The sequence below is a fragment of the Artemia franciscana genome, chromosome 2 (assembly GCF_032884065.1).
Source record: "Artemia franciscana chromosome 2, ASM3288406v1, whole genome shotgun sequence".
In the NCBI taxonomy this organism is placed as follows: Eukaryota; Metazoa; Arthropoda; class Branchiopoda; order Anostraca; family Artemiidae; genus Artemia; species Artemia franciscana.
Genome location: NC_088864.1, coordinates 35,883,374 through 35,906,613, shown reverse-complemented (window position 1 = coordinate 35,906,613; position 23,240 = coordinate 35,883,374). Strand labels below are relative to the sequence as shown.

General features: G+C 34.7%; 1 protein-coding gene across 2 annotated transcripts in view; it reads left to right on the top strand.

Moving 5' to 3' along the window:
* The window catches only part of LOC136040885 (protein TFG-like), a 48,267-nt gene that overhangs the window by 4,644 nt on the left and 20,383 nt on the right, over positions 1–23,240 (top strand). For both annotated transcript variants that reach the window (XM_065725296.1, XM_065725302.1), the window contains exons 2-3: positions 8,621–8,762; positions 20,438–20,571. In XM_065725296.1, coding sequence (XP_065581368.1) covers positions 8,621–8,762; positions 20,438–20,571 — 276 coding nt within the window. The remainder of the gene's footprint in view (positions 1–8,620; positions 8,763–20,437; positions 20,572–23,240) is intronic.

Here is a 23,240-nt window from a genome sequence, read left to right as displayed (position 1 = left end):
TGGTTTTTTGAAATTGATTTTGTGGGGATGTTTAAAAAAAGAGCAAACCCCCTTAAAGATGACATCACAGCAAAGCTGACATCATTTTTTGGGTTTGTAGCTCTTTTTAGATATTCCTGCAAATTTGTTTTCAAAATAAGAATTTACTATTAAGACCAAGGAAAATAATAATTACCATTCCAGAATCAGCTACAAATAACAATTTTTTCTCACTAGCCTTTTTTAGAAACAAGTTTTTAAACTTTTGGTTACTATGGGCTGTTTTGAGCCCTTTAAGGGCTTACAAAGTAAGTTGTTAAACTGCTAATTTACTGACAAGGGTTTAGATCCTGATGTTGCTCAGCCAGAATTTACCCAGCTCTAAATGGGTACCTGGAGAAATCTGGGGAAGGTAAATAATAAGAGTGTGCCAAAAATGGCTCACCCCCAATGCCTCTTTTCACTTCCTCACTGAAGGACCATCAAGTTGAGATAAACACTACTGGTTTGGACTATAGAGTCTAGTGCTGCATCCTTTGCTCTTTTTTTTTATTGTAGTCTATTGGACCTATAGAAAAGTTTTCTTATTTTTATGGTTTGCTATTGATAGAGTCTTAGATGAGAGTCTTTCTGCTATCTTAAAAAGTACATAAGTTAGGTCAGTAAAACTCAAGAATGAATCCAGGATGTATTGGCTTAGTAGCAAAATGTGCAAATAGAATTTTGAGCACTTAAAGCTAACTTTCAACTATTGTTAGAATCTGAAGTTTAATAGATCATCCATACTAAAATAGACTGAGTCCCAAAAAACAAAATATTTTTGCTTGCAGGATTGATGTTTGTAGTGATGACTAGTGCTCTGTGTCAGTTTTCTTTCAGACAAGTACAGAATTAATTACAGTTAATTGCAGAATGTGCAGGCCAGCAATCCAATCCAGAATCTTGCAATCAGTGACTTTTGCATTGTGTCAAAAACCCTGGAAAGTTGGAGAAAGTATTTCCTTGAAGCTGTAAATAGTGCAAAAATAAGTGCTACTGAAGACATTAGTGTTATCTCTACTAAAATAGTTTCATCCATGATTAGTGACTGCTCACTGGAAGGCAAGACAAGCTACTTCACCACCAAATCAATACACCAGTAACCACTTTAAGTGGAACATATGTGGACCTGGGCTAGTCAAGCAACAGGACCAATTACCTTATGTGATTTGTTCTAAGAATTGTTATTTGGTCCTATTGACTGAGGTTTGTCCTAAGTCTAATAATAACAGGCTCAAAGATTCTTATGTTAAGACTCCAGGCTATGGTTTGGTATCTAACCTAGAGTCCCTGGAATAAAGGGACAGTAGATTAGCACTATCTTAGACATCCTATAGTATATGGTGATTTTGCCTCCCCAGTAACTTGCAGTTTCTTGAATCTGTTTGTTTTGTTCTATGTGATGATAGCAATGAAGCAATAACCAGAGTAGGCCGTATCTGCCCCTGATTGCCAAGAAACCAAAAGGACTATAGCAACAATGTTGATAAATTTACTGAATTACAGAGGGAACTTACTTTTACCTGTAATTTTAACTTCCCAAACCAGATTGTCAATCAGCCAACTTTTCCAGAGACTTAATTTACTTTGCCTAGAGTTCCTATGTGGTAAAGACCAGCTTCAGAATATAAATTATTTACCCCTTTTAGGAAAGAGCAACCATTTGATCCTAGAAGTGAACTTATCATTTTGTAAGATAAAAAATGATTACATAAAGAAAACTTATTTAGATTATAGGGTAATCAGAAAAGAGGTGGAAGGCATAGTCTGGTACTTACACTTCATAAAAATTACATGTCAGTCAAATTTGTGCCAAAGCCCAAAACACAGCCTTTCATGACCCGTCAAATATACAAGGGAAGAAATGGGAAAGGACAGCATTGGAGAAAGTACAATAAAGGTGGAGAAGAGAAACATCATCAAAAATTTTAAAACAAAGTGAGCAATTTTACGCAAGTTTCGAGTCCAAGCTAGCTAATGACAGTAAGAAAAATCCAAAGAATTTCTGGAAGCATGTATCCAGTAAGTACCATAGAAGACAGTCGGTAAAAACATTCTGTATGGATAATGACAGGGAGGTAAGTAGCTTCAAGGATATTGCTGAACATCTCAACAAGCAATTTGCATTAGTTTTTACGAGTAAACCATATGTGCATCTCCCTTGTCGCTTACTGTATGACATCCCTAAGCCAAAACCATTTATTCAACTCTTATCTCCAGTTGTCCAAATATGACTTGAAGGACTAGATCTCAAGAATTCTGCCAATCCTGATAACTTGCATCCAAGACTACTGAAGGAGCTCCTGAAAGAAGTTTTAATATCACTATGCAATATATTCCAGCTGTTGCTTGACTTCAGAAAGGTACCCATAGACTGGAAGCTGACCCATGTCATCCCAATATTCAAGGAAGTTGACTGCACTAGAGCAGAAAACTACAGACCCATCATTTTCACTTCAGTGGTGGGAAAAACTTTTGAGCAGATTGTGAGTTCTGAAGTTCTGACACATCTCCTCACCAATAGTATTCTGTCCCCTCACCAGCATGGCTTTCAGCCAGGGAAGTTGGTTAAGACTAAATTCATCAAGACATGCAACATTATAACAGATAACTTGGATAAAGAATATCCCCGTAGACTTGATTTTGTTGGACCTGGCTAATGCCTTTGACAAGGCAACTCAGACTGAAACTTATGGCTGCAGGTATCTACACAGACGACAGGTTAGACTCAGCACGTTGAACTCTTCTCAGCTAACAGTGACAATTTTTTCTTCAGAGCATGTGATATTGTAAGCAGAGCTTTCCAAGGCACTGTTTTGGGTCCTTTCATTTTACTCATATGCATCAGCAATATGGTGAATAGAGTGGAAAAAAACATCACTTTCTATACTGATAACTCTAAGGTGTTTGGACGTGTAAATCAACAAAGCCTGCGTGGGACCTTCTTAGAATCCAAGCATGGGCACCAGATTGACTGCTTGAATTGAACATATGGAAGTGCAGCGTCCTTCAGTTTAGTAGCAACAACCCATGTCACTAGGACAACATGTCTGATCGCAATTCACTGTCAAACTTGGTACTTAAGACAAGTCCTGAAGATAGAGCTAGGAGTATTGACAGAATACAGCATTAGACTTTACAGTCCCTACTGGTGGTGATGATCCCTATTTCTTGGCTCTTCAGCCAGGAAGTGCAATGGGGGTTTGGGCCAACCATCCTGTGTTTTTGCACATCCTTCCTGTTTACCTTCCCCAGATTTCTCCAGGTACCCATTTAAAGCTGGGTCAATTCTGGCTGAGCTTACATACAGAGTCATGAACCACTAAACTTCCCTGGCCCCTGGCTGCTAGCAGTCTCATAAACAAATTTCTCCTCATATACACCATAACTAGCCACCCCCACAAAATCTTTCTAAGGCTATATTTAAGCCTGTTTTAGATTTTACTCTATGTTCTGTCTCCCTCCCCCATCCGATAAGAGTGGTCCTAGCCTAATTGAGAGAATTCAAAGGTGTGCCATAAAGCGCATAGCTGACCTACATAATCTCCCTTACAACAAGAGAATGGAGTGCCTGCAGCCAGCCTCCCTTCCCACGTCCATTTTCCCCCAATGCATCCATTGAAAATTTTGAGCTAGCCATTTTTCCAAAATAATCCAAATGTCAAATAACTTTGCCTCTGGGGTTGGCATCCTCCTTTTCTCCTGGGAAAGGGCTGCAAGTATTGCTTGTTGCCCGTTGTTAATACATGAAGGTTTTATGGTAGAGGTGGTTTTGTATGCTTTGTAGGTTTTATATACTGTTTTTATTCAATTGGAAATTGAAAGTTCAAGTGCCCATTTTAAGAGTAAAAAGTGATCAGAAGGCAGCCAGCCTCCTCCCCCTCTGCCGTGCCCTTTTGTCTAAAATCTATTGAATCAAAATTTCAATATGAATATATTGTTAAAAAAAAGTCTAATAACTGTGCCTTTTGGGGATTGGGGACACCCCCGTAGCCTCTTGGGATTTAATTTTTACGAGTTTCCTATTGTTAACATGTAAAGTTTTTTTTTTATTGGAAAAGACAGCATGATTGATTCTAGGTCTTTAAAGCCTTAGGGTATTACGAATATTGGGGTGTTAGGAAATGTTGAGAGGGATGCTGAACAGAACAAAAACACACTATATGCTTGCCAGTTGTGAAAAGTGAATATCAGCAATATGCAAGGATTGTTTGAGGGTATGAAGTTGAAACTTTCAAGATATGATGAGAAGATGTTGAAACTTTCAAGGTATAGAGATGTTGAAGAAAAATTGGAGAGCAACCAGCCCCCACCCCTCCATGCCCTGTTAGGTGCTCCCTGGAAAAAAATATTTGATTTTGTTCCAATTTGTCAAAGAGTCCAATAGTTTTGTCTCCAGGAATGCCATGCCCTCCACAGCCCCAGTGCGAGGATTGTAAATTATGCAATTTGCTCATTGTTTTCATGCAGGAATTGTCATTTGGAAAAGCGAAAATATTTGGTTCTGGGTGTATCCGAAAAAAGCCAAGGGTATTAAGGTGAAACTTTAGAGAATTTTTAGGCATAGGCTATACTAAATCTAAAAGGTGCTATGTACACCCCGTTTATCAAAAAATAGGATGTGCAATATTTTAAGATCAACTGAGGGTATAAACTTGAAACTTTCAAAATATATTGATGAGGATATTGAAAAGTGGCTGGAGGACTGCCAGCCCCCTCCCATGCCTTTTTTAGTTACCCTCCCTCCAAAAATATTCAATCAAAAATGAAACATACATCTTGTTCAAAATAGTTTAAAGGTTAAACCACTATGCCTATGGGGGTGACATAAAACACAGTGTGAAAGCTTGTTGTTAGAAGGGCATATCAGCAATATTTAAGGAACACCTGAGGGTATTAATTTGAAAATTTTAGTCGATATGAAAAGCTATCAAAAGGCAGGCAACCAGCTTCCTTGCCTTAAAATATGCTTCCTTCCCTTATCACTGATCAAAATTTTGGAAAAAAACGATTTTTTTCAGAATAGTCAAAAAGTATAAAAACTATGCCTCTGGGATGCAATGCCCTCCCCCACAGCCCCCAGTCCAGCGATTGTAAATTGTGCATTTTTTTTCTTTTTACATGCACGATTTATTATTAGGCAAGGGGGATGTTTGATTCAGGGTGTGTTTGCAAAGGCTAAGGTTTTTGAGGTGACACTTAAGGGAATGTTGAGGGGCATGTTAAACTAGATTCAAAAATATTATGTGCATTCAGTCAATCAAAAAGGCAGATCTGCAGTATTTCAAGAGTGGCTGAGGGTATTAAGTTTAAACTTTTAGGGCATGTTGGGGAGGATGTTAAACAGTGGTTGAAGGGTAATCAGTCCCCCTCTCATTCTTGTTTCAGCTGGCCTCCCTTCACAGATATTTGGTCAAAATTTAGGAATGCTTACCTTCTTCAAAATGGTCAAGTAGCTATGCTTCCAGGAAAGAATAACCTCCCCGGAAGCTCCTGGGGTGAGTGTTGTCAATTACATAAGTTGTCCATTAAATATATACAGGGTTGGAAATCGGGAAAAGGAGGCATGTTTGATCCTAAGTCTCCAAAAAGGCTGAGGGTATTATCAAATGAATCTAAAACACAATATATACAGGATGGTTTTCAAAAGGGCACAACAGTAATATCTAAGGAATGATTAAGGGTATTAAGTCAAAGCTTGAAAAGCATGACGAGAGGAGTGTTGAAAAAGGGGTGGAGGGTTGCCAGTCCCCTCCTTCTTGCCCCTTTAGATGCCCCCCTTAACACAGATAGAAATCTTAAAAAGTCATTTTATTCAAATAATAATAACTATGCCTCTAGAGCTGCTATGCCTCCTCAGGCTTTGGCGAAAGAATGTAAGAGGGACCTGGTTGGAATCCAATCACTCCCAGTCCTAAAGAATAGTACATGAACTTTCAATTTCCATTTGAATCCCTCCCAGGTCTCTCCCCCGGCACTTGGCGCGCAACAGGATTCTATATATAGATTCTCAACGTCGCTTGTCTTCTAAACGCAGACGATTTGATCCTTTTGTTGATGCCATGATGTCCAAATGGACCTTAAATCAGAAGTGGTGCCTTTACAAAAATTACATTTTTTTTTTTTTATTAGAAATTTGACTTTTTCCTCGGCTTGTCTTTTGTCAATATGAAGGACATATCGCCGAATCTTTGTTTCCTTTAATTGTTAAGGTGGTGAGATAAAAACCTCTTTTTCTTCCAATGATTTATCTAGTCCAGGTTCTCGTTTTTCAAAGTTATTGAAGGCATTGACGACTACTTTTGTTTCTTTTAATTGTTCAGGTTGTGGGACAAAAACTTTTTCTTTTGACTTGGCCTGTCTTTTGTCATTATGAAAGACAAATCGCCGAACCTTTGTTTCTTTTAATTGTTTAGGTGATCGGACAAAAACTTCTTTTTCTTCAAACGAATTATTTAGTTCATATTTTTGATTTTTAAATGTATGGTAGGCAATGATGAACTTATCCATGTCAAAATCCAAAACCCATTCATCATTGCTATCATTTTCAATTTGTTTGGTTTGTTTTACCTTGGCCTATCTTTCACCATTATGAAATACATATCGCCGAACTTTTGTTTTTTTTAACAAAGGTATGGTAGACATTGATGACCTTATCCATGTCAAAATCCCGAGCCCAATCATCATCGCTATCATTTTTTAATTTTGACACGTTTTGATTCTTGCTGTCCAGGTTGATTTTCATTGACTCGCTCACATGTTCGGTGTTATGTGTCTTCTAACCGCGTATCTCTTTGCTCTTCATTTTCATTTTTGATACCCCGTCGCTGTTCTAACCGCGTGTGTATTCGCTCTTCATTTTCATTTTTGACTTGCTCTCATGCTTGGTGTTGCATGTCTTTTAACTGCGTTTGTCTTAGCTCTTCATTTTCATTTTAACGCGCCGCCGCTTTTCTTCTAACCGCGTATCCCATTGCTCTTCATTTTCATTTTTGACTCGCTCATATGCTCGTTGTCGCATGTCTTCTCGCGTGTGTCTTTGCTCTTCATTTTCATTTTTGACCCGCTCTAATTGTCGCTTTTGTATATCTTCTAACGGCCCTTGTCTTTTCTCTGCATTTTCATTTTTGATACGTTTTTTTTATTTTTGATTACTACAGACAATTTAGCAATGGCGTTTGCTTTAGCTACCCGTAAAGGTTTTGTCACAATTGAGGGTACAAATTTTGTTTATTAGACCTTCCTAAAGGCTAATGCCTTTTTATAGCTGGTTACGTTCGAACCTGTAGGCCTTATTCAGGTATTGAGTTGTTTTTAATCAAACAAACGAAAAAACTATTTTCTAATTTATCAGGTATTTTACTGGTTTGAACTAAAACATTAGAATTTTTGCTCAGACACCATAAATATTTTTGCAGTTTACATAATAACTTTAGCGATTTTAAACTAAACTTTAAAAAATTTAAACTTTTTCCCATGTCCTAAATACTTTCTATTTGTAATGCTGTATGCGTCATAGGTATAAGAATGACATACTCACTCTTGTGGAGTGTGGAGAACGATATAATTCTTCCAACTTTTGGTTTTCTTTTTTAAGGTTTTTGAATTGTTATAATCCCTTGTGGAGTGTGGAGAACGATATAATTCATCCAACTTTTGGTTTTCTTTTTTAAGGTTTTTGAATTGTTGCAATCCCTTGTCAAAATATATGCAAATATTTTTGCAATTACCAGTTTTTGCTCTTTAAGTAATTTAATAAAAAGCTCTCCATAAATGAAAATCTTCAATTTTTCCACATAAGGGTGAAAAGTGTGACACCGTCATTGCAAAACTGATGTATGTAAAAATGACGTCGCTCACATTTACACTTTTTTAGAATACCGATTGTTTACTAAGCTTCAAACTTTTAATTTTCTTTTCAATGTTTTTCAGTTGTTGTAATCTCTTGTTAAAATATATGCAAATATTTTGCAGTTACCGGTTTTTCTCTATGTAATTTAATGTCATTTCATACTGTATCTTTTCAAAGATATTTGATTATTGAATCAAGTCCGATTTCTACTAAGCTTCAAACTTTTGGTTTTCTTTTTTATGGTTTGTCAAATTATTGTCAAATTATTACAAATGTCTTGAAGTCCCTTGTCAAATTATTTACAAATATTTTTGCAATTACCGGTTTTTTACTCTTTAAGTAATTTAGTATAAAATTTTACATGCATGAGAATCGTCAGTTTTATTCCAAAGTTAAGACTCCCAACGAATTTTTTTTAAACTTCTGTCCTATCTAAATCGTTTTTTTTTTTTTTTTTTTTTTTTTTTTTTTTAGGCCAGAATATACCAGGATACCAATTTTTCCGAAAAAATATAGAGCCATTTTCGAGAAAAATACATACACAATTATTGTTCGTTTATAAAGATCGTATATGCTCAACAATAGTTATTCTTTCAGCTTTCTATGGCCATTCACTATTTGGTGAGGACCAGAGAAAAATAAGTAGAAGACAAATGTTTTTACGAAGTCACCTAATTTCCATTAACTATGACTTTAGTATGAGTATTTCACTTCAGTTTTTCATCTTGTGTTTTTTTTATATTTTTCTAGGCTCAACTAGGCGAGGATATCAGGAGGATTCCAATACATAATGAAGAAATAACATATGATGAACTTGTGTTGATGATGCAGAGGGTCTTTCGTGGAACTCTTTCTGCCAGTGATGAGATTACCCTAAAGTATAGAGACGAAGGTATTCCTTCTTTCGCCCCTTTTGCTAGAAGCTTAGCAGCTTTCCTCGTTTAAAAGCATTAAGAACGAAATAACAAGTATTTTTAACGAAATACGAACTGACCTCCCAGTCAGAATTTCTAGGCGGGATTACAATCTAGCTGTAATTTTTTGTTTTGTGCTCAAAATCTCCCTCTATAAGCAGGACCCTTCCTAGTGATCACATCGAATGCTTGGTCTGAAAACATTCCTTAAAATGAAGGGGTTTGGGGGGAAAGTGTCCCCTTCATGTTTATGTTGAGGATTGTGAACTACGAGTAATTAAATGGCTTAAAATCAGAAGTTTTGGGACGGCAACATCACCTGTCGTCGTAATAGTTTTGTATCTTTCTAAATTTTGTTTGAGTATAATTGTATTGCAGAGGCCACACTTTCTAAATTTTTTTTTCAGCTGATTTCAGTTTACTGTTAGAAAGTAGTAAAGGTCCAACTTCTGCAGCTTTTGTGGATATCATGGATTAGTATTTATGGACGTGAAGTTACATTTTTGAAATCTGTGCATAATTTTTACCTGGGGCTAAAAAGGATGGCTTATGCATGTCCTTGAATCAAAATCTAGAGTGTCTGGCTCAATTTTCTCTCAGTTAGAAATCTATCGCACGTTGTTATGCAAAGCTTTCTTTTTTCAATCAATTAAAAAATAAAGATTTTTTAAAAGGTTCCTCTAGGAAAAAAGAGCCATCTGCCTTCATTGGACAGAGATCAAGGCATATAATAAGTCAAACTTAAAGCAACCACGAGTTACTATAAATGAAACCCAAAACGAAAAGAAATTAAAATCAATGATCACATCAAACACAGTTATAACGGATGCTAGTATGGATGATTTGATGAAATCTAGACCAAATGCTTCAGTCAAACTTAAAACCGAACAAAAATTAGAACGAATGAATAAATGAAACTTGTAACTTCCAAAAATTAAAGCATCCTCCATAAACCGCAAAAGGGCCCAAGCATCTCGTGTGCTTTGTTATCAACTTAGATATTTCACAAATTTTTTGTCTTTATTGAGATTCTACATGTTTACGTGTCTTGTAGCTTTGTGCAAATCAGCCAAAAAAGAATTTGTTGTTTTTTTCTTTAAAAATCTACAAACCAAATTTGTCCTCTAAAATTTTTTGCCCTCATTGAAGTCAGATGTTCCGGTCTTCTTACCCTGCAAGTTTTAATTTTCAATTTTTGCTTCTCAAGTTTCATATGTGTACCATTTTGTAGTATCACGAGTAAATACAACCCAAAATATTTTGTCCTCGTAGGCGTGCGTAGTTATAAACGCCTAAGTAGCTTCAAGCCCATTAGAAGCAAAACGAATTTGTGCCCTTGTCAGGCCTTACAACTAAATGAATGGATTAATACAACATTTTTTTTTTCCAATATGTATTGTCTTCCTTGAGGACCCATTGTCACTGTCTAAATTCCCTCAAAGTTTCGAGCCAATCGGAAATAAAAAAAAACTGGATATCCCTGCCTCACATATTGATGCCGTCATCTTTTCAGCTTCATATTACCTTCATTCGTTGGACCAAGGAGACCTCCCTTGGTCTACTCAAATTGCCTTGAAATCTTAAGCTAAATAGAGAAAGCAGAATTTTTAAGGCCACTTTCAGGTGTTGAATATCGATAAAATCCAACTTTAAAATAAATTACAACCTTTATTGGCTCTATTACATGTCCCAGAGACAAAACCAAGTTTTGTTCCATTTCCAGATGTTATAAATTGACTCCCAATTAGTTTCATCTAAATTTAGTTTACATTTTTTCTTAATAGTGGTCAACTGCCTCTGGAGATTGGAATGTTATTTTCAAGTTGATTGTAGACACAAGACTTATGGCCTTGTTTTTTGTATGTTTCCAATTTTTTAGTCTTTTGGTATCAAAACATTTGAAGTCCAATAACTTTTTTTGGTCCTGATTAAGCTGATCCTGGTCAATCGGAAAAAGTTCCAAAAAAGTTTCAAGATAAGTTTTCTTGCCTTCCCCTCCCCCAACATTTGGGTCTTCCCCTTCTAGGGAGATAACGCTTTTTGTGGGAAAATCAGTTCTTTAAGGGATATTTATTTTGAATCTAAGGACTTAGTGGGATCTTTGGTACAGTAAGTGTTTTTAGGGATATTCAGGGAAAGTTTGATTTTATCCAAACACAGGCTGAAAAGTTCTCATAGATTGTATATGCTCATTTGTCTCGAAAAGCTTGTGTTGCAACACTCGCACATGTTGCGAAAATTAGGGCCAAATTTCAAGAAAAAAAAACTAAAGCATGGTACATTATGATATTCATTATGTATTTATTGATTTAGAAGCCTAGTAATTAGTTTGTTTCTAAGCAATGTCTTTGATTGGTGTAAACTGCCGATATAAGGCAGTATTGCTTAGACATTGCAGTAATTGAAGAATATTTCCCATGGTCATCAACAAATCCAAAGGGGAATCTGTGCTGATATCAATTTATATCGAAGCTATGTAAAAGTAACCGTTTCTAGGATGTTTCCTGTGTTGGATTCTCGAGCACAACGTAAGAGTACTAAAACCGTGTGGCCTACACTGGTGCGTACATCAATCACGTTGTAGTTCGACAAGTTTTGAGGAATTTGAATTAGCTTAGATAATACATGTGGCATGTGTTTCACTTAGTTTTTTTAAAATTTTTGTTTTCTGATTGTCGCCTTAACCCAAGGACACATGATATCAAGTTTGAACTTATTCAGATGATAAAGTTTTTTAACCACGGCTCTTACAGCGGCTGCCACCTCACCACATATATTAAATACTAGCATAGGTTTTCATATTTCTTTTATCTTGTATTTTTACTCATTAAACATAGACTATTCCCCAAAACTGGGTAAAAGGCTTCCAAGGTCGGTGATTGTTCTTCTATTTTGATTTTTAAATCCATTCTTTATTTTCAAGTTTCATTAAGACTTCCAATTGTTATAGATTTTTTTGATCAAAAGTTTAATTTTTTTAATTTGACTATTGTAAAATTAAGGTTAATTAGCCGCACACATTGGGCAAAAGCTTTGGAAATTCAGCTTTTCGAGGCATAAAAATAATCGTATTCCAGTGTCCTTTGATGTTTCTTCAGTTGGAATCGTATTACCTCGCCTTGAAAATCTCCTCCCCCCTGTAAAATTTGCTTTCACTCAGTTTTTGATTGGTGAATAATCAAATTTAAATCCAAGTTATTTTTTTATGTGTAATAGTTTAGTGCCTTTATTTTAAAGCTAATTTCTACCAACTTATTTTTCATAGCTTTAAGAGTGGCCATGTTTCCCATGTATTTCGTCAAGTTTTACCACAACCTTAAATCACCCCCGTCCGCTCTCTTCTTTAGCTCTAGTATAACTCCTTATTAATATAGTCTTATTTCCTGTTTAATTTGAAGTAATAAAAATAACTCGGGCTGGGAACTCAACTTAAAAGAAAATATATGCAAATTCATAGTAATATATATTTAATTATGGAGTTCTTATAAAAATCTTAGAAGAATTTGCTAACACTGACATTTTTAATATTTGGGCTTGAAAAGATTACTTTTTAAAACAACTTCTTCAACTGTATCTTTAATAATTCAATAAACATCATTTTTAACAGTTTTAAAGTGAAATTGTATTCTATATTCTTTCGTTCAAAAATCACCCTTCCCATTTCTCTTAATTTTACCCCCACCTTTTATAAGATGTGCTCCAACTCGTTTTTGACAAGTGAATTTATGAAACTTATTTTTATATCGTGATCATAAATATATTGAGTTTCATCTATGTTGGCGTAAAAGTACTTTTTTTTAAATATTTAATGGTTATTATTTAAATCTTATGTAAATAATATTTAAATCTTATGTAACACTTATATAAAATAACTTACATAGCATATATGTCGACAGAAATTTTTATTTTGAAACATTCAGGTTGTGTTTGGGTGAAAACACGTATTTGCATTTTTTGTCGAGTATATTTCAAATACTTTCAATTTTTGTCGAAAAGGTTCGCAGATCTTAAAATTTTTTTCTATGATTTCCAATTTTTGTCGACCTTATTTCTTTTTTTCGATTTATCTCGCAAAGATTTCACCAATCTTCTATGTTTGTCGACCTTATTTCTTTTTTTCGATTTATCTCGTAAAGATTTCACCAATCTTCTATTTTTGTCGAGCTTTTTATTTTTTTAATGTTGTTAATTTTTTTTCATAAAGACTTCAAAAATGTTCAGGTTTTCCCGAGCTTATTTTGATTTTTGTCAATTTTGTTTGTTCATATGACTTATCATATTCAAATTCGAAAATAATTTGTGGGTGTGTTAAATTCTGGTTTTATTATTTTGACTAGATTAATATATGTTTGGAGTGATAATTTGTTAAGCATATACTGTTTTCGTAAATGTATACTGACGTTTCCCTTTGTGAGTTGCCTGTATTGACTCAAGAGCCTTGAATTTCGTCTTAATGAGTTTTTAGAAGGAAGGGTTAGAAGAAAGAAAAAAATAGGGCTCATGAAATTTAAAAGGTTTTGTTATAAAAATCTGGAAATTTAGGGGTTGGAAGGAAGAAAACGCAGCATTTGTTAAAATGCACCATTTGTTAAGTGTCTTGTTGTCAAAAATTGACATCAAAGAACTTAAATTTTGAAAAAAAGAAAGACGTAATTCTTGAAATGTTTAGTCATAGAAACTTGAAAATTCAAAGGGTTAGAAGGAAAAAATAAGAAATTTTGTAATTTTTGGAAAAAGCTGTGATTCTTGAAATGTGAAAGGTTTAGTTATGAAAAATCTGAAAATTTAAATGGGTTAGAACTTGAAATTCTTAAGAATTTCTTTTTAAATAAAGGGGTTTCGCTATTTCGAAAAGTAAGAAAAAATGTAAATTTGTTGAAGTACAAAGGGTTTACTCGAATGAATTTGAAAATTAGGAGCCTTCAATGAGGGGCTAGTAGACTTATAACCCCATCAAAGATTATCTTTTCTCTTCAAAGGTGTAAAAATACCAGAGGTCAAGATCTATTATTATGAGGCTAAGTAGAGCGGATATCAAGAATAGCTTCTTTAATAGACTCGTAAAAAGTATCAAATAAATAACAAAAATCACAATCAGTCTAAATAAAAATACCCTATAAAGAGTTTATTTCACCTCACCAAACCTAAGGGATATTAAGGACATTTTATTAGATCAGCTAGTCCTCATAATAGTCATATTATTCAAGACAGTATCTAGTTTAAATGGGACATAAACAGAAATTTCTAGCAAAAGTAACAGTAGTTTTCTTTAGTGGTATATGAAAGAGTTTGGTATTTATTAAGCAGATTGTACTAACAAAATGGGTGAAAAACAGAGAGGATTAAAGTTAATTCCATAAAACATAATCTGTTTTCAAAAATAGGAGGGATTTAAAATTTCATACCAAAATAAAATTTATTTCACCTCTCTACGATAAGTAATAGTTGAGTTTGTTAAACTAGTAATTGACTAAAATTGTTAAAAATGCAAACTATTGAATTATTAAGGCTTTAGTTGAAGAAATATTTTTTGTAAGTAATATCCAGGTTCGTAAAAATTAATAAAGGTGTTAAACTATTATACATAAAATAAAGTAAATAAACATTTTATAATTGACCCGTTAAAAATTGTGTAAAAGAGAATCTTACAGATGATTGGAGGGTTTTTGGGTCGAGGGAATATAGCATGCGGTTTGAGCTGAACAAACATCAAAGGACATCAAAATATAAGTATTTTTACCTTAAAACCGCAATTTTCTAAGCTTCCCGTTGTGTTGGGCTAATTATCATGAATCTTTGAAAAGTCAAAAGACAAGAAAAAATGAAAGTTTTAGTTATAAAAACCTGAAAAAATTGAACTTCTTTAGAATGAAATTAAAAGCGAAAAATAGATTAAAAAATACGAATAGAAAAACAGTTATCCAGTGTTGGAAGCCTTTTACCCTGTAATGGGAATAGGCAATGTATTATTGATTAAGAAAAAAGATAAAAGATGTGTGAATATCCATGTTAATAAATAAAAGATGTTGGAAAGCGTGCTGCCTCCGTACGACCTTTTTATTCACACGGCAAAATAAAACTTTATTCTCTGAACAAGTTCAAACTTGAAATCATATATTCTTGGGTTAAGGGGACAGTCAGAGAGCATAAAAAATAGTATCATACAAAAGGTGAAAAACGTCGGATGTTTTATCTAAAAAATTAGATTTCTCGAAAAATTTGTCAAGCTTAAACGTGGCTGATGTACACACCTGTGTGAAGGCATAGTTAAATAACTCATGAAAGGTTAAGACGTCGCATTTGCCTTTCGGAAACCTTTAAGCTCTCATGTATAGACCAAAAGACCAAGCCTAGTTAAAATTAAATAAAAAAACGATTTTTTTTTTTTAATGAAAGTAAGGAGCAACATTAAAACTTAAAACGAACAGAAATTACTCCGTATATGAAAGGGGCTTTTCCTCCTCAACGCCCCGCTCTTTACGCTAAAGTTTTTTACTGTTTTAAAAATAGAGTTAAGAGAAAGAGTCAGACTTTAGCGTAAAGAGCGGGGCGTTGAGGAGGAAAAGCCCCTTTCATATGCGGAGTAATTTCTGTTCGTTTTAAGTTTTAATGTTGCTCCTTACTTTCATTTAAAAAAACTTGTTTTTTTTATTTAATTTCTGGACATTTTTGAATTAATGCATGTTTTGATCTTGGCTCTTTGCAAATAAATAATTGAAACGAAATTTTGCATGTTAATTAATTGCAAGTAATCGGAAGATTTTGAGAAAAAAGGAGCGAGGGAGGAGGCCTAGTTTCCCTCCAAGTTTTTGATTACTTAAAAAAGCAACTAGAACTTTTAATTTTTTACAAACGTTTTCATTGGTAAAAAATATACGTAACTTACGAATTAACTTATGTAACAAACTTCTATATTCGTATGTTTTTATTGCGTATGTGAGGGGGTTCAACCCTCGTTGATACCTCGCTCTTTACATTAAATTAGATTTTGTCCCAATTCCTTAAGAATGACCTCTGAATCACAATGGCCGTAGAGTAAATAGTTGAAATTACTAAAAATACTTTAGCGTAAAGAGTGAGGTGTAACGAGGAGGTAAACCCCTCATGTGCATAATAATTTTTGTTCGTTTTAAGTTTTAATACTGCTCCTTAATTTCAGTAGAAAAAACTTTTCATATTTATTTTTTCATTGTATTTTCAAATAATACTAGAAAATCCTGCGCCCCCTTCATTGAAATTATCTTCCCCCATGAGACGTGTCTCCATGGAAATATCCTCCCACGTAACCCCCCTCAACTCTCCCCCCCCCCTAAACCAGAAAATTCCCCTGAAAACGTCTGTACACTTCCCAGTTACCATTACTATATGTAAACACAGGTCGAAGTTTGTAACTTGCAGTTCCTCCCACGGGGACTGCGGGGAAGTAGGTCGTCCCTAAAGACATAGTTATTAGGTTTTTCGACTATGGTGAATAAAATGGCTATCTCAGAATTTTGATCCGGTGACTTTGGGAAAAAATGAGCGTGGGAGGGGGCCTAGGTGGCCTCCAATTTTTTGGTCACTTAAAAAGGGCACTAGAACTTTTAATTTCCGTTAGAATGAACCCTCTCGTGACATTCTAGGACCACTAAGTCGATACGATAACCCGTGGGGAAAAAAAACATGAGCTAAGAGCTCGTATGGTACTTGTGACGAGGCGAGAAGAGCTAAGAGCCAAGAGATCATATGGTATGAACTCTAACAAAATTCTATGAATCAATAGATTGATTTAAAAAGGAAAATAAGAGGATTAATACCGGTCAGGATTTAAAATAAGAGATCTGAGTCACGATGTCCTTCTAAATATCAAAATTCATTAAGATCCGATCACCCACTCGTAAGTTATAAATACCTAATTTTTTCTAATTTTTCCTCTCCCTTTAGCCCCCAAGATGGTCGAATCTGGGAAAACGACTTTATCAAGTCAGTTTGTGCAGCTCCCTGACACGCCTACCAATTTTCATCGTCCTAGCACGTCCAGAAGCACCAAACTCGCCAAATCACTGAACCCCTCCCCCCAACTCCCCCAAAGAGAACGAATCCAGTACCATTCTGTCAATCACGTATCAAGGACATTTGTTTATTCTATCCTCCAAGCTTCATCCCGATTCCTCCACTCCAAGTGTTTTTCCAAGATTTCCCCCTCCAACTCCCCTCAGTGTCAAAAGATTTGGTCAGGATTTGAAATAAGAGCTCTGAGACATAAATTCCTTCTGAAAGTCAAATTTCATTAAGATCCGATCATCTATTCGTAAGATAAAAATACCCTTATTTTCACGTTTTCCAAAAATTCCGGTTTCCCCCTCCAACTCCCCCCAATGTCACAGGATCTGGTCGGAATTTAAAATTAGAACTTTAAAGCACAAGATCCTTCTAAATATCAAATTTCATTAAGATCTGGTCACCCTTTCGTAAGTAACAAATACCTCAATTTTCAAAATTACCCCCCCCCCCACCCCAATTCCATCAAAGAGATCAGATTCGGTCCGGTTATGTCAGTCACGTATTTTAGCTAGGTTTCTATTCTTCCCGTCCAGTTTCATCCTGATCTCACCGCTTTAAATATTGTCTAAGATTTCCTGTCCCCCCCCAACTCCCCCCTCCAATTACGCTTGATCCGGTTGAGATTTAAAATAAGAAATCTGAGTTACAAGATCCTTCTAAATATGAAGTTTCATGAAGATTCGATCACTCCTTCGTAAGTTAAAAATACGTCATTTTTCCTTATTTTTCAGGATTAACCCCCCCCCCCCAATAGAGCGGATCCGTTCCAATTATGTAAATCACGTATGCAAGACTTCTGATTATTTTCCCCGCCAAGTTTCATACCGATCCCTCCAATTTAAGCGTTTTCCATGATTTTAGGTTCTCCACCCCAAACTTCCCCCAATGTCACCAGATCCGGTCAGGATTTAAAATAATTGCTTTGAGACACGATATCTTTCTAAATATCAAATTTCATTGAGATCCGATCACCCGTTCGTAAGTTAAAAATACCTCATTTTTTCTAATTTTTCTGAATTAACCCCTCCCCCAACTACCCCAAAGAGAGTGGATCCGTTCCTTTTATGTCAATCATGTATCCAGGACTTGTGCTTATTTCCCCCCCCCAAGTTTCATCCCGATCCCTCCACTCTAAGTGTTTTCCAAGTTTTAGGTTTCCCCCTCGCAACTCCCCCCAATGTCACCAGATCCGGTTGGGTTTAAAATAAGAGCTCTGAGCCACGATATCCTTCTAAATATCAAATTTCATTAAGATCCGATCACTCGTTCGTAAGTTAAAAATACCTCTTTTTTCTAATTTATCAGAAATACCCCAACTACCCCAAAGAGAGCGGATCCGTTCCGTTTATGTCAATTGTTCCAATTATGTAAATCATGTATGTAAGACTTCTGACTATTTTCCCCACCAAGTTTCATCCCGATTCTAAGCGTTTTCCATGATTTTTGGCTCCCCTTCCCAAACTTCCCCCAATGTCACCAGATCCGGTCAGGATTTAAAATCATTGCTTTGAGACACGATATCTTTCTAAATATCAAATTTCATTGAGATCCGATCACCCGTTCGTAAGTTAAAAATACCTCATTTTTTCCAATTTTTCAGAATTAACCCCTCCCCCAACTACCCCAAAGAGAGCGGATCCGTTCCGTTTATGTCAATCATGTATCCAGGACTTGTGCTTATTTTTCCCACCAAGTTTCAGCCTGATCCCTCCACTCTAAGTGTTTTCCAAGTTTTAGGTTTCACCCTCCCAACTCCCCCCAATGTCACCAGATCCGGTCGGGTTTAAAATAAGAGCTCTGAGCCACGATATCCTTCTAAATATCAAATTTCATTGAGATCTGATCACTCATTCGTAAGTTAAAAATACCTCATTTTTTCTAATTTTTCAGAAATACCCCCCCCCCCAACTACCCCAAAGAGAGCGGATCCGTTCCGTTTATGTCAATTGTATCTAGGACTTGTGTTTATTTTTCCCACCAAGTTTCATCCCGATTCCTCCACTCTAAGTGTTTTCCAAGTTTTAGGTTTCCCCCTCCCAACTCCCCCCCCCAATGTCACCAGATCCGGTCAAGCATTAAAATAAGAGCTCTAAGACACGATATCCTTCTAAACATCAAATTTCATTGAGATCCGATCACCCGTTCGTAAGTTAAAAATACATCATTTTTCCTAATTTTTCAGAATTTTTACGAATTAACCGGCCCCCCACTCCCCCCCCAGATAGTCAAATTGGGAAAATGACTATTTCTAATTTAAGCTGGTCATGTCCCTGATACGCCTGCCAAATTTCATCGTCCTAGCTTACCTGGAAGTGCATAAAGTAGCAAAACGGGACCGACAGACCGACAGAATTGGCGATTGCTATATGTCACTTGGTTAATACCAAGTGCCATAAGAAACAAACAAACAAAAAAACAAATAAACAAGCATCCGTGATCTGTCTTCTGGCAAAAAATGCGAAATTCCACATTTTTGTAGATAGGAGCTTGAAACTTCTACAATAGGGTTCTCTGATACGCTGAATCTGATGGTGTGATTTTCGCTATGAAGCTCGTAACTTTTGATGGGTATAACTGATCTTGATGAAAGTTATATATTTAAAATCAGCATTAAAATGCGATTCTTTTGATGTAACTATTGGTATCAAAATTTCATTTTTTAGAGTTTCGGTTACTATTGAGCCGGGTCGCTCCTTACTACAGTTCGTTACCACGAACTGTTTAAAAGAAAAAAAAAGGCTATAGACATACGTTTTTAGACAGCCCTTATCTAGTGTATGTCGTTGTAACTTTATACGAATCTGCCAACAAGTTTCTTAGAAAAATTGATAGTTCTTTCTTTTCATAGTCTCTCAGTCATTCAAATAGCTTGTAGACTACTTAACACAGGATGATAACCACTAAAGACTTCTGATGCACTACTGAAGTGACTTGCTGCAAAAGAAAGCACATGAGAATGTATTTTAGATACATTTTCTCATTTCAAGGATGAACTCTTTCCAAGCATAACCTAATATATAGTCTTTTCGCCTTTAAAGCATTGTTGCTGTTACTCTAAAGAAATTGGTTATTTGCTTCATAAGCTGTACTATTTGGGCCATAGCTCTGTGCCCAAAATTTACTGCCATCTATATAATTTTTTTATTATTATACATGAATTGAAGTATTAGTATCCAATCAGTCACCAGGGTAAGTATCATTGATCAGAGTTGTATAATGAAAAGGAAGAAACATTTTTTTTTATTTTTTGGTTTGAATGCAGTATCATGTTTTGCTATTTGTACTATTATGGCTACTCAGGGTGGTTTTCGCTTATTATTTTAACTTCCTGAAATTTTGTAATTTTTGATGGTAGAAACTAAGGTTTGTCGGAGGTTTTCCTGCTTTACTCTTTGAAATCGTTCCTATTTTGTGTTTTTCAGTCCTGTTTTCAGATTCATAGAAGTATGACAGTAGTTTATGCTTTGTAATGGAAGCATTACCATTTTTTATTTTATTAAGTTGGGACTCATTATTCACCATTTGTAGTTCTGTTTTTCAAAATGTCGTTAATAAGTTTTTTTCCACTATTTTTTATCCACTATTTTATCGTTGGTGTTCTTTATTTCAGATGGAGACATGATAACAATTTTTGATAGCTCTGATCTGGCTTTTGCCATTCAATGTAGTAGAATTCTTCGTCTTACAATTATTGTCAAGAGGGTCGATGACACTGCGTCTTTAGTATCCTTAGATTCTCATCAGGTGAGTCTTTTATACATGTATATATATATATATATATATATATATATATATATATATATATATATATATATATATATATATATATATTGCCGTGAATGTCCGAAATCTGTTGAATGTCAACATTCACTGGTGATTGTTAAAAAAATGGTCTTTTGGTGTATGTCCGAAATATGTGTTAAATACCCTTATTTCTGACTTTCACCAGAGAATGTCGACATCTACCATGCACTAATAATGAATGTTGAGCATTTCTGAGGTTTATATATTCTTCTCCGTAATTCAGTCGCGATACGTTTTTCGTCGCTCTTTCTGGGAGGAAGGACTAAGAAAGTAAAACGCACAGTACATTTTTAATGTGAAAAGAAAATAATAGTAATAAAAAAATTCATATAGCACTAATTTCGGATATGGCTTGATTGTTGAATCCTCTACCATTATTTGATTGCGATATTGCTGGAGTACCAAATGTTAAAAATATTGAAAGACCGTGAAATCCAAAAAATTATGTGATTCAAATCTTGTTTATTACAACAACTTAAACTATTATGATACTTCGAATGGCACAGAAGGTCCTTGTTTTTGCAAGTGCATTTGTTTGTGGAACGCTTCTTTTTGCAATGAAAGCGTATATAGGCTTGTCCACCGTTTCTCGAGTTAACTGCAGCTGCTTCTCTCAGAGAAATATCTTACAAGTCAATCTCATCCATAGAAAGTTACTTTTTTTTATAAATTACAACACTTATTAAGTGTGTAAAGCTGCTTGAGGGTACCACTTTCATTTGCAAATTGGTACCCAATATATATATATATATATATATATATATATATATATATATATATATATATATATATATATATATATATATATATATATATATATATATATATATATATATATTATTTATATATATATATACATATTGGGTGGTCTCCCCTCCTTGAAATATTTTACGTAGGTCTATTGCTGCTTATATTCTAAAATGATGTTTGTTTTCTATTTACTGTTAGCTATAAAAATATTGTATGTTAGACTGATTATTCAATGTTGATGGAACTTGAAACCCTTGATTAAGCGTTTATCTTCCTTCGGACCTCCTGACTTAAAATAAAAATTGTTTCACAACTGTGGATATCCAGATCCTTAAAATCCGTACAATCAAATAGAAAATAATGTTCATGTAAAATGAAAAAAAAACTGTTGTAGACCTTGCCCGTCTTTTCACCTTTTTTCTCTTTTATATATGGATTTACCATTCCCTTAGTGTCCGTGAAACATTTGCCTGCATAAATTCGCATAGGCCTACACATGAATGGAAGGAAACTGCTTGAAAAAGTTGCCGTCGGTGGAAGTTGGAACATGCCATCGAAATATCTCTTATTTTCAAATAATTTTCAGTTTTGTGATCTATTTGTCTTGCTTACGACATACTCTTCCCCCTTATATTGGTGGTTCTATGATGAAGGGGATTTTCTAATATTTAATTTGAGGGTACATTGATTATGCAGAGCTTTGCTTAACAGTTCATAAAGGATTAGATTTTTAATCTCTTGTTGGTTTTTAATTATCAAACTGTTGAAGGGTTTAAGATTTTTAGTTGGTTTTTACCAAAATTTAAACCAAATCCATTGTTGTTAAAATATTTTCTTCTTTTTTTCTTCAATTTCTATACTGCACACCAATAGTCCCCAAAATAGGTATCCCAAAAATAAAGATATACTCTGCAATCTTGATATCCTTTCAACCAAGGATACTGAATTTTCTTTTGTGATAGAAAACCATTGAACTCAACAAGTAATATTTAAACTTGAAATGCTTAAATAGTCAAATGTATTCCTATAATAGTATATTTTCCGTTAAATGGTTAATTTTGAAGCTTTGGTATAACTCTGTAACTAGTCATAAAGACAGAATACCCTCCCAAAAAAAAACATTCCCTAGAAGTTTTTAGCTTAAGCCCCTAGCAGCCCTTCCCCCTAAACACAGATTGCTAAAACTTTTATCTTTCTGGGCTGAAACGAATTGAAAAATACACGGGATGTATAGCTTTCCAGAAAAAAGTTTTTTGATAAGGTCTTCGATAAGCAATAATGTTCTGTTCAAAATTGAGCTTCTTTGAGTATTTTTAACCAATTTCCTGTTGATAGTGTTTTATGTGTAACTAATGAATAAAAAATGTTTGAATGAGCGGAAAAGGGAAAGACCTAAAAGTATGAAAAAACCGATAGTGCCGTAACCCAGACACACAAGTGCAATTTCCCTGAGAAGAACTATTGGGTATCATATGGTCACTTATTTGATTTTTATTGTTTCGTGTTTACTATATCTATATTCGTATCCAATTTGTGATTATTTTGGATGTTGTGTTAATTGGTTTAAATTTATATTTTATTTGGTATATCCACCTTTTCACCATGATCTGGTTTGCCATCTATTATTCTGCACACACTCTTTATTATTTTTAAATAAATAAGTTTATGTATGTCACACTTTTGCTTGTACTATTTTAATCATCCTTTGCTGTTGTTTTTTGTGTATTTGTCTTTTTTTTCTGTTTTGTTTTTTTCTTTTAGTTTCTCTCATGCTTTTTTAGTTTTTCACAGATTTTTATGGCACTTGATATTAACCAAGTGACATATAGCAATCGCAAATTCTGTCGGGAGGGGGAAAC